Raw genomic sequence first — 13720 nt, forward strand, 5'->3', positions numbered from 1 at the left:
GCAATTGAGGCATTGTTTGGCCCCATCAGGATTGTCGTTTATTCTTGCACCATTTCAACTTCTGCTCTGAATGGTCACATCCTGGCTTCTCTTTTTTGCTTTTAGTTTTGGGATACTCGATCGTCAAATCCTATGATGGTTTTGCAACTCCCTGAAAGGTGTTACTGTGCTGACGTGGTAAGGGATTTCAACTTAATATGTATTTACTTTAAAAAAAAAACAAAATAAGTATTGTCACCTTGTGGCGTCCTGCAGTTAGCGGGTAATATAAAAATCCTGCTAGCTTTAGTAATAGATATAAAGGATCGAGTTGAGATTGCCTCAGTCGTCTCCAATTGGGAGATTTTTGTGCTGCATTTCTTCTAGAAGTACTAAATGCTGAATGTCAAGTTTTCCTGCAACTCGTTTGAATATATGCAGCTAGCTACATGCCATCTCTAGTGTGACATCTATCATGTCCTTTCCATGGCAGTAGGAAAACTTGCAGTAACTTTGTGAGGTGGTACCAGGTCTTTGGGGACTGTTTTTGAGTGGGATAGAAATTGAACTTTCTCGGCCAGGCATGGTAGCTCACGCCTATAATCCCAGCACTTTGGGAGGCCAAGGTGGGCGGATTGCTTGAGGTCAGGAGTTCGAGACCACCCTAGCCAACATGGTGAAACCCCATCTCTAAAAATACAAAAATTAGCCAGGTGTGGTGGTGCATGTCTGTAATCCTAGCTATTCGGGAGGCTGAGGCATGAGAATTGCTTGAACCCAGCAAGTAGAGGTTGAAGTGAGCTGAGATCACGTCGTTGCACTTCAGCCTTGGTGACAGAGTGAGATACCGTCTCAAAAAAAAAAAAAAAAAAGGAAAGAAAAAGAAATGGAACTTTCTCCATTTGTTTAGTCACATCTTAAAGTTTTGTACCAACAATCCCGTAATTCCACTTTTAGGAGTTTATCACAAGAAAATAATCATAGATACAGATGGTCTTTGTTTTTTTGTTTGTTTGGTTTTTGAGACGGAGTCTCGCTCTGTCACCAGGCTGGAGTGCAGTGGCACAATCTCAGCTCACTGCAACCACTGCCTTCTGGGTTCAAGCTATTCTCCTGCTTCAGCCTCCCGTGTAACTGGGACTACAGGTGCCTGCCACCAGGCCCAGCTAATTTTTATACTTTTAGTAGAGACAGGGTTTCACATGTTGGCCAGGATGGTCTCAATCTCTTGACCTCATGATCCACCTGCCTCGGCCTCCCAAAGTGCTGGGATTACAGGCGTGAGCCACCATGCCTGGCTGGTCTTTGTTTTATGTAATATAGTGAAACACTGGAAGTGGCCTAAGGGGCCACCAAGACACAGATAAATAAACCCTGTGGTAGGTTCATTTGAGGGGACGTTAGAAGCCACTGCTAGTACTTGAAAAAGTGTGTGGTGTGGACCTTATGAAACATGTTTTGAGTAAAGGATATGAACTGTACAGAAATGTGCTACATACCAAGTATAATGCTGAGAACAAAGGCTGGAATAGTGACAGCAACTGAAGGGGTGGTATAGGGGATTTTTATTTATTCTTAGTTCCTGAGTATATTTTCTAAATATCCACATATTTTATAGTTAGTTTTAAAACACGAGACTTTTAAAAATATATGAATGTTCTACTTTCAAATACTATTTCTCTAGGTTTTAGTGAAACATAATCCCAGGATTATTAAAATCCAGACTTAATTTTGTAACCAAAAATTGATCAAATACATTAGTATAAAAACGGCACACTCCTTCACCTGAAGCGCGTCTCTGTTTTCTTCCATTCCCTAGATATACCCCATGGCTGTGGTGGCAACTGCAGAGAGGGGCCTGATTGTCTATCAGCTAGAGAATCAACCTTCTGAATTCAGGAGGATAGAATCTCCACTGAAACATCAGGTGCGTCATTAGTCAAATCAAGAAGTATGTATTTAGCACCTGTTGCGTGCAAGATTGTGCTCACAGCTGGAATACAGTTGTACTTTGAAAAACCTATAAGTATGTTCAAAGAGGGGTGAATTGAAGGATATAAACACAAATACTTAGTGAGTGAATACTAAGTAACACTCAGGTATCCCTGGATGAACTGAACTTACGTCTTCTCCAAACATGCCCCTGGATGGCGAGTGCTACTGAATTGTAGGGGCTAAGGGAAAACTTCTCCTTTGCCCTCTGAAGGGGTTCACTGAAAACCAGCTGGTAAAAGACAGATTAATAGGAGAAATGGCATTACAAATGTATTGATGTGCACAGTGTCTTACAACAATCTTAAAGGCAATATGGTTGATGCTTTCATACCATCTTGAGGTCACAGAAAGAAGGGGGCTCAGGGCATGGCCCAAAACAGGCTTTCATGGTAAATTGGGTTCTTGTGGCAAGACAGGTTATGGGAAGAAGAGAAGAGGAGGTCTGTGTGGCAAAGGTGCTCTTGTTAATGTGGAGGAAACTCCAGAGGTAGCACCCTTGGAGAGAACTTGAGACCTTTAACAGCATCAGACTGCAGTTAATCTTCCCTAAATCAGGACAAGGGAAGGGCCTTGGAGAAAGCCTGGCTGCATCAATGCCGATTTTCTCTGCAGATGCAAATCTCCCCACCAAAGATAACTTTTCAGCTATTATTTCCAGCCCTTCTGAATAGCCATCTTGAAATATGTCAGAGAAGTCTATTTTGGGGCGAAATATTTTGGTTTCCTTGAGGATAAAATTACACATCTGGATGGGTTGGTTCCATTGTAAATTCCTAGCTTCCAACTTCAACTCTGCCTGCATCACGCCTAGTAGATGGTTGCTAGCTTTTTCTCCTTAGCTCAGTCATCCACTTGCCACAGGGCTGCTGGGCCTGCACTCTTGTCAGCTTCTCCTTCCTTTAGTCTTTGTCTCAGCCAGTCAGATCAGCTGTTGCTTAGAGAAAAAAGAAGCTAATGGGAACTTCCTCCTCTTTCTCCTGCCGGATCTAGAAATCTGCCTGTGCTTGCGTCCTCCCCTGCCTTTTCCCCCATGAGGTGGAAAGCATCCTGCTAAGGCCAGTTTTGTGGTGGGACCCCATGCCCTCCAGCCTTCTCAGGAACCGTATGCAGAGTATCACCTCTTTCCCATACCCCCGTCTCTCCTGCCACGTAGTACTTTTCCATTAGCACTGACGCTTGCTGAAGTCTAGTTGATCCTAGAAAACACACCTCCCTTGATCCCCACATCCTCCTCCAGTACCGCCCGCATCCCTTTTCCTTCCGCAGTGGGGCATCTTGCATGAAATGTCCTTTGTTCCCTCACCTCCCACTCATTTCTCACTCAGTGAGACCTTTGCCCGCATTGTTCCACCAGAACTGTTTTTGGCGTGACTACCAGTGGCATCCTCATTGGTAATTCCAGGGGACACTGGACAGCCATCCTCTTACTGGAACAGAGCTTCATTCACTGTTCTTACAAGAAACATTTCCCCTGGCTGCTGTCTTGCCAGCCTCTTACCCGCTACCTCTGTGGCTGCTCTTCTATCCTTGCTGTCTCTTGGCTGAATGTGGAGGTTCCACAGACGTCTCCCTAAGCCGCTGCCTCCTCCACCCAAGCACAACTGATCTCTCATCCACTGTCGCTCAGCCACGCCTTGTGGACTGGATATTCGGACCTCATTCCTGTGCTCCTGACATGGACACCTAGTCGGACAGCTCCTTGGTGTGTCTCCCCGGCGTCTGAGCCTACAGTATCCCACGCCAAACCCAAGACTACGTTCTGTGGCTCTTTATTCAAATGTTACCCTTGCCTCAGGATTCTCCCTTGCTACTGCTACCAGTACCATCTATTTTATACATATGTATGGATGTCATATACATACTAAATATTTCACTTCTTTTGCCTACTAGAATGTAAACTCCATGAGAGCAGAGGTTTTTGTTTGTATTTGTTGCCGCCTCCCAGCACTTGGAGCGGGGCCTCAAGTGTAAGAGGTGCTCTGTAAATATTTGCAGAGTGAACATTTCATCTGAACCTGCCCCTCTCGGCCACCACCAGCCTGTTGCTCCTGATGTGCTTCACAGCCCATTCAATGGGACCTCCATCTCCTTTGTTATAGCCGGAAATCTTGAGGTCACACCCAGTATAGTACAAATACCTGTATCAAACCCACTACAATGTGCACTTAAGAATCATATATTTTGGGCCGGGCACAGTGACTCATGCCTGTAATCCCAGCACTTTGGGAGGCTGAAGCAGGTGGATCACTGATTGAACTTTCCCTCTCCTGTCTCACTAATCCTCAGTCTCCTCCCCTCCACCCTGAAATTATTTGGGAATCTGTTCATTTTTCTCCCTTCCTCCTGCCACATCTAATTCAAATCTTGGAAAGCACTTAGATCAGAACTCTATGGCAGTAATTTCTTGGATATGACACCAAAAAGCACAGGCAACAAAAGCAAAAATGGCCAAGTGGAACTGTGTTAAACTAACTGCTCCTGCACAGCAGAGGAACCATGAAGAGAGTGAAAAGGCAGCCTGTGGAATGGGAGAAAACATTTGGAGGCTATTTCTGACAAGGGATTGATTTCCAAAATACATAAGGAACCCCTGCAACTCAATAGCAAGAAAACTGGTGACGTGAAAAATGGACCAAAGACTTGAATAGACATATCTCCAAAGAAGACATACACATATCCAGCAGGTGTAGGGAAATGTGCTTAACATGCTAACCATCAAGGAAAGGCAAACAAAAACCACAGTGAGATACCATCTCCTACCTGATGGGACCACTGTTACCAGGAAGCCCAAAGATAAGCGCTGGGGAGGGTGTGGGGAACCTGGAACCCTCGTGCACTGTTGGGGGGATGCAAAATGCCACAACCGTTAGAGAAAACTGGAGGCCTCAAAACATGAAAAGCAGAATCACCATAGGATCTGGCAGCACTTACAGGTCTTGATTCAAAAGAATCAGAATGGGTATTTTGAAGAGAGACCTGTACTCCTAGTGTTCCTTGCAACACTGTTCACAATAGCCAAGTGAACAGATAAAGAAAATGAAGTGTATAGCTGCAGTAGGATGCTGTGCATGCAGCCTGAAGGAAGGAAATCCTGCCATTCGTGACAGTGTGGGTGACCATGAAGGAGATTATGCAAAATGAAATAAGCCAGACACAGAAAGAAAATGCATGGTTCCACTTAAATGTGACATCCAGCATAGACTCACAGAAGTAAAGGGTGGAATGGCGGTCATCAGCGGATTGGGGGAGGGGGAAATGGGGAGGTACTTAATCAATGGGATGAAATTTCATTAAACAAGATGAGAATGTTCTCGAGATATGCTGAACTACATGGTACCTGTAGTCAACAATAATATAGACTTAGAAATGTGTTAAGCGGTGGCTCTCATGTTAACTGTTCTTACCACAATAAAATAAGCGCTTAGACCTTGGTCCTCGTTGAAGGCATCCTCCAGAGGTGAGGCAGGGGCTCTTGTAAGTGGCACCACTGGCCTTGCCGGACCCCAGCCTAAGCCCTTCCCTGCCTCCCCATTTCCTTTTGGATGAATCCAAAAAAAACCTGGTCCCATCTGGCTTCACTTCCTGCCACCCGGTGCTAGCGCCCTGGCCTCTCCATTGTTGAGGACTGATTGCCATCGGCCTTTGCACAGGGCCAGCGCATGTGGCTCTTGATGCAAGTGGCACCCTGGCGTCGTGCAGTTCCTGGTGTGCCACACAGTGGACCCTGTGCTGATGACCAGCCATGGCCTTTTCTGTCATCTAAGAACTTACAGATGTTTGTCAGTTTGCTTTACTTTTTTTCTTTGTACTCACAAAAGTAATGGTCTGACAGTTTTTAAAAAGGCAGGGGAGCAAACAGTACAGGAATGAAAGAGGAGGCCGTTTTCCTTTGTACTTAGGAAACGTGCACCCCCAGCAGCTGTCACGATGCCAGAGGCTGCTTCTCCCTTCGTCTTGCCTGGCCCCTGCCTGGGTCCTGCCAGGCTTCCCCTGAACTCACACGGAAGTTCAGATGACCAGCTTAGGCAGGGTGGATGGCCCTCCAAGCTTTGGCCAGGTTGCCACAACTGGAAGGAAGAAGTGGTAACTCCGAAGTTGGCTTCTCCTCGGGGTGGTTGGCTTTTCTGCCCAGGAGGCTGGGTAGTGGAATCTCTGGGTTCTTCTGTAGAATAGAGACCCGCCCTTGGGCCCTCACACTCAACACTGTGCGAAGTGCAGCGTGTTGCTTGTGTGTAGCATGGCCACTGCACCCACTGTCCCCTTCACCCTGTTTCCCTGTGAGATGGGTGCGGCAGAGCCTGCATCCCTCCTGCAGCTGGGGAGGCAGAAGTGCAGAAGCTTCGGGTGACCTCCTGAGGGGTGTCTATGTAGCCAGGGATGTCTCCATTCCCCACGGGCAGGGCCGCTGTCTGCCTCGCAGCCCATGGAGCTCTGCTGGCGTGAACGCGGCCTTGCAGGGTGGCAGAGGGAAAATGAGCAGCGGGGGCAGGGGAGGAGCACAGGGTGTGCAGTTCGGTCATAAACTCACTGCTTAGATGGAGTTATTAAGGAGTTAGAAAGCAATGCTTACTGCTGTATCATATTTGAGTGATTTTTTTCTGGTTCTTCTAAAACCTAAACATGGGCTAAAAATGACTTACCTTCACGTTAGTCATGAAATCTTATATTATGCTGTGATTATGTCTCTTTTTTATTTTAACTGTAGCATCGGTGTGTGGCTATTTTTAAAGACAAACAGAACAAGCCTACTGGTTTTGCCCTGGGAAGTATCGAGGGGAGAGTTGCTATTCACTATATCAACCCCCCGAACCCGTAAGTGTGACTGTGTCAGCTTGCAGATTTCACTGGACTTTTTTTAACGAAAGAAGACTTACGTGAACCTTTGTCTTTCAGCGCCAAAGATAACTTCACCTTTAAATGTCATCGATCTAATGGAACCAACACTTCAGCTCCTCAGGACATTTATGCGGTACGTTTTTAGACACTTTAACCGTGGTGATACATCTGGAAACCAGACTTGGAGGTGGCTGAGGAATTGTGGGATCAGAAAAGACTCATTGAAGAGCTTGTGTGTTCATGTCCGGAGATAAGTGGCTTATGCTGTAGGCTTCAGGTTTCTGTGGATTTTTATTGTTGTTGTTTTTGAGACGGAGTCGCTCTGTCACCCAGGCTGGAGTGCAGTGGCGTGATATCAACTCACTGCAACCTCCGCCTCCTGGGTTCAAGCGATTCTCCTGCCTCAGCCTCCCAAGTAGCTGGGACTACAGGCGCCCAGCTAATTTTTGTATTTTTAGTAGAGACGGGGTTTCACCATATTGGCCAGGCTGGTCTCGAACTCCTGACCTTGTGATTCGCCCGCCTCGGCCTCCCAAAGTGCTGGGATTACAGGCATGAGCCACCACACTCGGCCTTGTTTTCTGTGTTAACATGCCCCCTGACTAGCAGCATTGTGTATTTGTTTCTGAACACAAGCTTAGGATGTTTTGCCGAGAGTCTTCTCCCTCCCCTAGGAGTGCTGGTAGACAGTTCACACACAGAGCTCAGACTGAGAAATCTGTTTGCTCAAAAGAAACATTTTCCTGAGGTCTGCTCCTTGTTTCTTGCTGTCCACATGCTCACTTTCTCTGGTGTGCAGGCCTCACAGGAGGCAAGATTGGATTCTGGGCTGGCATTTGATGGAGGAAGCCTGGATAGTTTCTCTTGTGGTCAGCAGGCAGCAGCTGGAAGGAAATGTACCTGTGCGCCTTGTTTCCTCACTCAAGCAGGAAGTGTGTGTGGGTGGAACCTTCTCTGTGCCCCTCTGCCTGGCTTCTCATGGTGCGTGTCAATCCTTGCAGGTCAATGGAATTGCCTTCCATCCTGTTCATGGCACCCTTGCAACTGTGGGATCTGATGGTAGATTCAGCTTCTGGGACAAAGATGCCAGAACAAAACTAAAAACTTCGGAACAGTTAGATCAGCCCATCTCAGCCTGCTGTTTCAATCACAATGGAAACATATTTGCGTACGCTTCCAGCTACGACTGGTCAAAGGTGAGAACTCCTGGGCTGCTCTGGGCGCTCCAAGGCAGCAGAGCTAGGCTCTGGGTTCAGAAGGCCTAGGCCTGAGTTGTGACTCTTCTCAGGACTCACATGTGTCCTTGGGCAGGTCACCGTCCCCTCCCTGTAAGGGGAAATTGCAGGACTTCCTCAAATGGTTGTGGGGATTCAGTACAGCCTTTGGCCAGAACCCAGCACACAGGAAGTGCTTGGCCAGTGTGAGCCATTACGGGCTGCTCTGTTCCTGGGCACAGAAGCACAGGCAAGCCGGGGGCTGCACTTTATGAAGGGCGTGGCAGGACGGGTCATGGAGCTTTCCCTTGGGTGCTGTTGGTTGCTTGGTTGGCGGGTGGTTTGGGCAGGGGGAGTTAGGAGCTGGCAGGAGCGGGGCTGCATTTTTGAGGCCTTTGGGCGTGATGGTGAAATGTGTAGACTGGGGTACTCTGCTCAACCCCATGGGAAGTGTGTTGGCTTTCAACCAGCCTGCATGTTTCTCCACTGCTCAGCTCTTCTGGAGAGGTTGTCATCATTGTATTTGTGGTTTTCATCATTCTCCTCCCACCCCACTCTGCCCTTTACCCACAACGGCCTTCTAGACTTTTCCCTACCCTGCCCTGGCTTCCGATGGGGAGGTCACCTGCTTCACATAGGAAGGGCTTCCAGTGGCCTGCAGTGTCTTTCCCGCTCACCTCACGTCTGCCTGCGCTGACCCCGCCTCCTCCTCCCACTGTCTTCTGTCCCCGTCCACCAGCTCCTCCCCTCTGTCTAAGCACGGAAGGCTCGAGGAGCCATTTCCCTGTAATATTAAGGCTATCAAGAGAGGGGTGTCGGTACCTACCCTCTTGGTTCCCTGTGCTCTGGCCTCTCCTCAGTCCACTGCCAGGTACTTTCTGGCCTCTTGCAGCTGTACTCAGAGTCCCTATGGCCACGTCCTCCTCGTCCAGTCCAGAAGCTTCCTTTCTGTCTGTGCCCGGCACTCACCCGTCCCTTCCTGTTCCATACAGCTCTCCTCCCTGCTTCTTGGCCATGCTCTGGTTTATTCTGCTTTGGGCTGTGGTTCCCGTCCTCCTGCCAGATCCTGTCTCTTGCCCCTCTTGCCTTGCTGGCCTCCCGCTGTTTCAGCCTGGGGGGCCACCACAGGGCTCTAACCAGCGCTTTGCATTCCCAAGACACCTGCTGCCACACAAACCAATGACTGGAGACGTCCCTTGGTTCGGGCCCTGCCCACTCCACCTTTAGTATTTCCCAGTCTCAGGAGCGTGGCTGCACCTGAGTCTCCCTGAGGCCCCGAACTTAGACACAGAAGTCCAGCTGATTGCTGATTGCCTTCCATCCCTCTGACCCTCCAGGCCTGCTGCTGCTTCTGTGTTTCCCTGTTTGAGGGTTTGCTGTGTGAGCCATGAAGTTGCATTCTTTTTTTAAAGCAACTTTATTGAGGTACAATTGAAATACAGTCATTGTTTAAAGTGTACAATTTGATCAGTTTCAACATCTGTAAATACCCATGAAACTATCACCACAGTCATCTCCCCGAAAGGTTTTTGTGTGTATTGCTGTAATCTTCCCGTACGCAAACACAAAACCATGGATCTGTTTTCTGGCATTATGGACTAGTCTGAATTTTCTAGAATTTTATATAAGTGGAGCCCTATGCTACATTTTCCCCTCTCCCCGGCTTCTTTCCCTCAGCATAAGGATTTTGAAATTCATCCATGCTATTGAGTGAATCACTTGTCCATTACTTTTCAGTGCTGTGTAGTATTCCCAGGTGGGGTGTGCCATTTGTTTATCCATTCACCTCTGTAAGCCGTGCACTCAGTTTTGTGACAAGAGTGTACTTTTTTGGTTCTGCCTGGCTGAGGTTGGACAGGCTGTGGCATGCATGGAGCCCGAGGCCTCAGCTCCCACGTCAGGCTCTTCATTGAATCTCCTCTTTGCATACTCATCCCAGCAGCTGCATCAAAATTCTACATTTTAACTTAAATGACACGCGGGACTGTATACATTATACGCATTAAAAAACGTAGTAAATTGAAAGCAGTGAGAAAGGTAATTGCTTTGAGTGCTGTTTAAAAATTGAAGTAAAATCTCATTCATTTAAGCAGTTAATGTCAGCTTATTGTGGGAGTTACATAAATTAGCATCTTTTTAGTTTAAAAGAGAAATTTGCTTCAGGGGTTTTTCTTTGTTCTTGGTTCAAGGACAGTTATCTCCAGTGCAAAGTCATGATCACATGATTGATGTTATTAGCTTGCTGCTTGTGTCACTGTTCAGAAAAACTACACTTTGTATATTATGAGAATTAGTGGTCACTGTTGAGCAAAACTTCTAGAGCTTTCTTGGCGTGCCTGTTGGGAAGAGAATAAAAATGTGTCATCAGAGTACAGGTGACAGAGGGCACCCAGCGCCATGCCCCACCTCCCTCTTCCAGGTCTTTGGCCCACCTGCGGCTCCTGCCTGCTGTCTTCCGGATCATCTGCCTGGCCCACCCCACTCACCTGTCTTCCTAAAACTCAAATGTGATCACGTCACTGACCTGCCTACAGCCTCCTTTTCCCTGGGGAATAACATTCAAAGGCCTCCCTCTGCCGTTCACAGCCCTGTAGTCTGGCCTCATCCTGATTTCGGGAGTCTTTCCATGCTGTGTATAGCCCTGCATCCCCTCCGGTGTGGGCCTGGGCAGACGTGCACACCTCCACACACGCCTCTGGCTCACTCACCACCGTTCATTCCTCTGCTGTGCTCCGTGTCTGTTGCTCCTTCCGTGTGGGACGGGGTGTCCTCCTTCATCCCCATGATACCTCGCAGGTCAGATGTCTTCCTTTCTGTGAAACATTCTCAGGTCAGAACTAATTCTGACCAAGGGACCCAAGGCAGTTATCTTGGCGTTAAAGTCCTGGGTTGTTAAAAGGGGGCTCAGTGTTGAAAACGAACCTGTGAAGACTCTCTCAGTAGGACATTGATGACACACTGGTACCAACCACATCCTTAGGCCTTTCTCTGAGGACTGAAGTTCTGTTTCACATTTGACTTTATCTTTGTTGTTTTATTTCTCTGAGAGATTATATGTTTCCAGTATTGTAGCACAGGACTTCACCTAGAAAAAGCACCTACAAATGCTAACTTTCTTTTGAATAATTAAGATCATTGGTGTTTTTTGCTCTCTTTAGGGACATGAATTTTATAATCCCCAGAAAAAAAATTACATTTTCCTGCGTAATGCAGCCGAAGAGCTAAAGCCCAGGAATAAGAAGTAGTGGCTGGAGACTCTGGCTCGGCCAGAGTTGTTTCTCTCCACTCTGCCTCATCTCTGTACGAATTTGGGTCCCAGCCTTGTTGGGTTGTCAGCCATGGACATGGATTTCAACCCCTGGAGAAAACGATGTCATTGTTCAGCAGCCGAGAGCCCAGGCGTCCGCGGCGACTTGCCGTCTCTCCATTCCACTGCCTGTTGCAGAGTTTTTCTGTAACTAAGGGGGTTGAGGTTATTGTAGAAGTTAGATTGTGGGCACCACCAGGGATTTTGCAGCACTTCAGTGTACGTGTTAGAGAATATTGGAAAAGCGTCTGTGAGCCCCGTGCTGTATTTTGTAATAAAGTTTTTTGCAGATTGCTTTCCGAGCTTCCTTTGTCCTTTTCTCCCCTTGCCCACCCTGTAACCTCAGGAACGTGCGTCCTGCCCAGCATCGGCGTGGGGTTTTGAGTTGAGATTTCAGACACCCTCTGGGAAATGCAGCAACCTTAGGGGGAAGGGAGTCCCCAGCTGCGCTCACTTCTGCCGGGCGGAACGGCAGCCTCTGTGAGCCCTGGTGGGCAGAGTTTGAATGTGTTTCTCCTTGCTTCCCTCATTCCCATCTTCAAAATCCCCAGTGCTTTCTGGCCTTGCTGCTCAGATTTCCGAGTGACTCAAATGGGGACTGTTACTTGTGCTGGGTGACAGGCCATTTGTGGGTAACCTCCTAAGGCCCAAGTGGGTGACACTTGTGTGACTTTCAAGTTAGAACCCAAGCCCCCTGCATGGGAATTGCCCTGAACTGTTACCTACCCCGGTCCCCTGCATGGGAATTGCCCTGAACCCTCAATAGTGGTTGTTTGGCTGTTCCTTTTGTATTTTGTGTAATCTAAAATTCCTGGTTGGTAAGTAGTCAAAATGAAATTCAGCTGGCCTGAAAAAAAGTGTGACTTTTGGGTCTATCACTGTATTTTTCACCTGTGATCTCAAACGCTTCTTAGGCCTTTCTGTTTGGACTAATGTGTGAAGTCTGACTTGCTGAGTGTAAAATTCTAGTATTGATAATGTTGTAAGATGTATTTGCCTACTCATAAAAAACAATGAAAATAAAATTTTCTACTGGAAGAGACCACCTGCACTCAGTGGTTTAAATTCTTTGGTAGGTCACAAATGAATTCAGACCCACCCACTCTCCAGCCCTGTTTTTTAGCCCGAAAACTTATTTTTTAGAGATAAAAAAGCAGGTGCACTAGAAAAATATCTGCATTTTCAGGTTAACGGTTTCCAGCTCATTTTTCTCTTCACTTTATGAATCAAGTCTGTGGTCTTATCAACGTGGGGAAGATCTAGCAAGCATAAGACTGCTGTGAGGGGAGATTGAAGCCTGATTATCTCAGCAGCCAACTTTCATATTCAGCTTTAGCTTAGCCAGAGTTTCATTGTTTTTACCAGCCCTAGTGACGGGCTAGGGTGGAAAATGAGTCTAAATTGCAGGCCTTTTAGAGTGCGCTTTCCCAGGATGGGACCTTGCCACCTCCCCAAGGGGACAGTTTTTGTAATTGGCAAATTTAAAACATTTGCATAAATCCAAGATTGGACTTGGGCTGTCAGAACCTGGGAGGGAGCTCTTTGCTGTCACCAGGATGTGAACCCTAGATGAGGCCAAGGCTCATTGCTCTGCTGCCCAGGACCTAAAGCATAAAAGCACACTACATGTTTGCTAATGAGGATCTAGGAAATATTCACTGAGATCATTAAGCTTCTTAAAATATTTATGTTTCCTAAAATGCATATGAAGTCTTAGAGGAACTCTTCATCTTAAACTTCAGCATCTCTGCAGGCACCTGTAAGTTGCATGCAGTAGGTGCTCATTAAGTATTCATAAGTTTGATGGCATCTTCTAGTTCAAAGAGATACTAGTGTAATCTTGGCTCTTTGTTTTAATAAATGTCAAATCATCCTGCCATTAAATATTTACTGCACACCCTGTTAGAGCTGCTTTCGTTGAAAGTAAAGTATATGAACCTCATGGAGAAGACAAATTGTGTTCTTTCACTTAATTTTTTCCAACATATTATGAAAATTTTAAAACATACAAAAAATTGGAAAGGGTTTTGGCAGTGAACATAACACCTGCCATCTGCCTGCCACCAGGATGCCACCGTGAACACTCACCTTTCCCTTGATTTTCTGCTTGGTTTTGCCTGGCTTTCCTCCCACTCTGTTGTAACATCGCTTCCTTGGTTCCTCACTGTGGGAACAGGGCCTGGTGGGAAGAACTTTGTGTAAAGATGCTGCTGAAACAAGGTGGCAGGGATTTAGGGTGGGTACAGGAAGGTGCACTCGGTTCCTGTCATGTTTGGTTGGGAGCAGGATGGAGCTGTGGTGGGTTTGTGTGAGATACCTGTCTGTGAGCCTGTGCTCACGTGTGTGCACGTGTGCATGTGAGCCTGCCTGTGAAAACCCTCTCAGTCAA

At 47.1% G+C, this 13720-nt stretch overlaps 1 protein-coding gene and 1 long non-coding RNA gene across 3 annotated transcripts in view; one reads left to right on the forward strand and one right to left on the reverse strand.

Moving 5' to 3' along the window:
- RAE1 (ribonucleic acid export 1) overlaps positions 1-11627 on the forward strand; it is a 27301-nt gene extending 15674 nt beyond the window's left edge. For both annotated transcript variants that reach the window (XM_054466939.2, XM_054466941.2), the window contains exons 7-12: positions 106-177; positions 1799-1906; positions 6680-6786; positions 6868-6943; positions 7812-8006; positions 11183-11627. In XM_054466939.2, coding sequence (XP_054322914.1) covers positions 106-177; positions 1799-1906; positions 6680-6786; positions 6868-6943; positions 7812-8006; positions 11183-11269 — 645 coding nt within the window. In that variant the 3' untranslated portion in view covers positions 11270-11627. The remainder of the gene's footprint in view (positions 1-105; positions 178-1798; positions 1907-6679; positions 6787-6867; positions 6944-7811; positions 8007-11182) is intronic.
- On the reverse strand, positions 9433-13516 carry LOC134738908 (uncharacterized). Its single transcript, XR_010125180.1, has 3 exons — positions 13420-13516; positions 10733-10837; positions 9433-10360 (listed from the first exon to the last, which is right to left on the reverse strand). It is a non-coding gene; the product is annotated as an uncharacterized LOC134738908 (long non-coding RNA).
- Between the last annotated feature and the right edge of the window lie 204 nt (positions 13517-13720).

The sequence above is a fragment of the Pongo pygmaeus genome, chromosome 21, assembly GCF_028885625.2.
Source record: "Pongo pygmaeus isolate AG05252 chromosome 21, NHGRI_mPonPyg2-v2.0_pri, whole genome shotgun sequence".
Taxonomy (NCBI): Eukaryota; Metazoa; Chordata; class Mammalia; order Primates; family Hominidae; genus Pongo; species Pongo pygmaeus.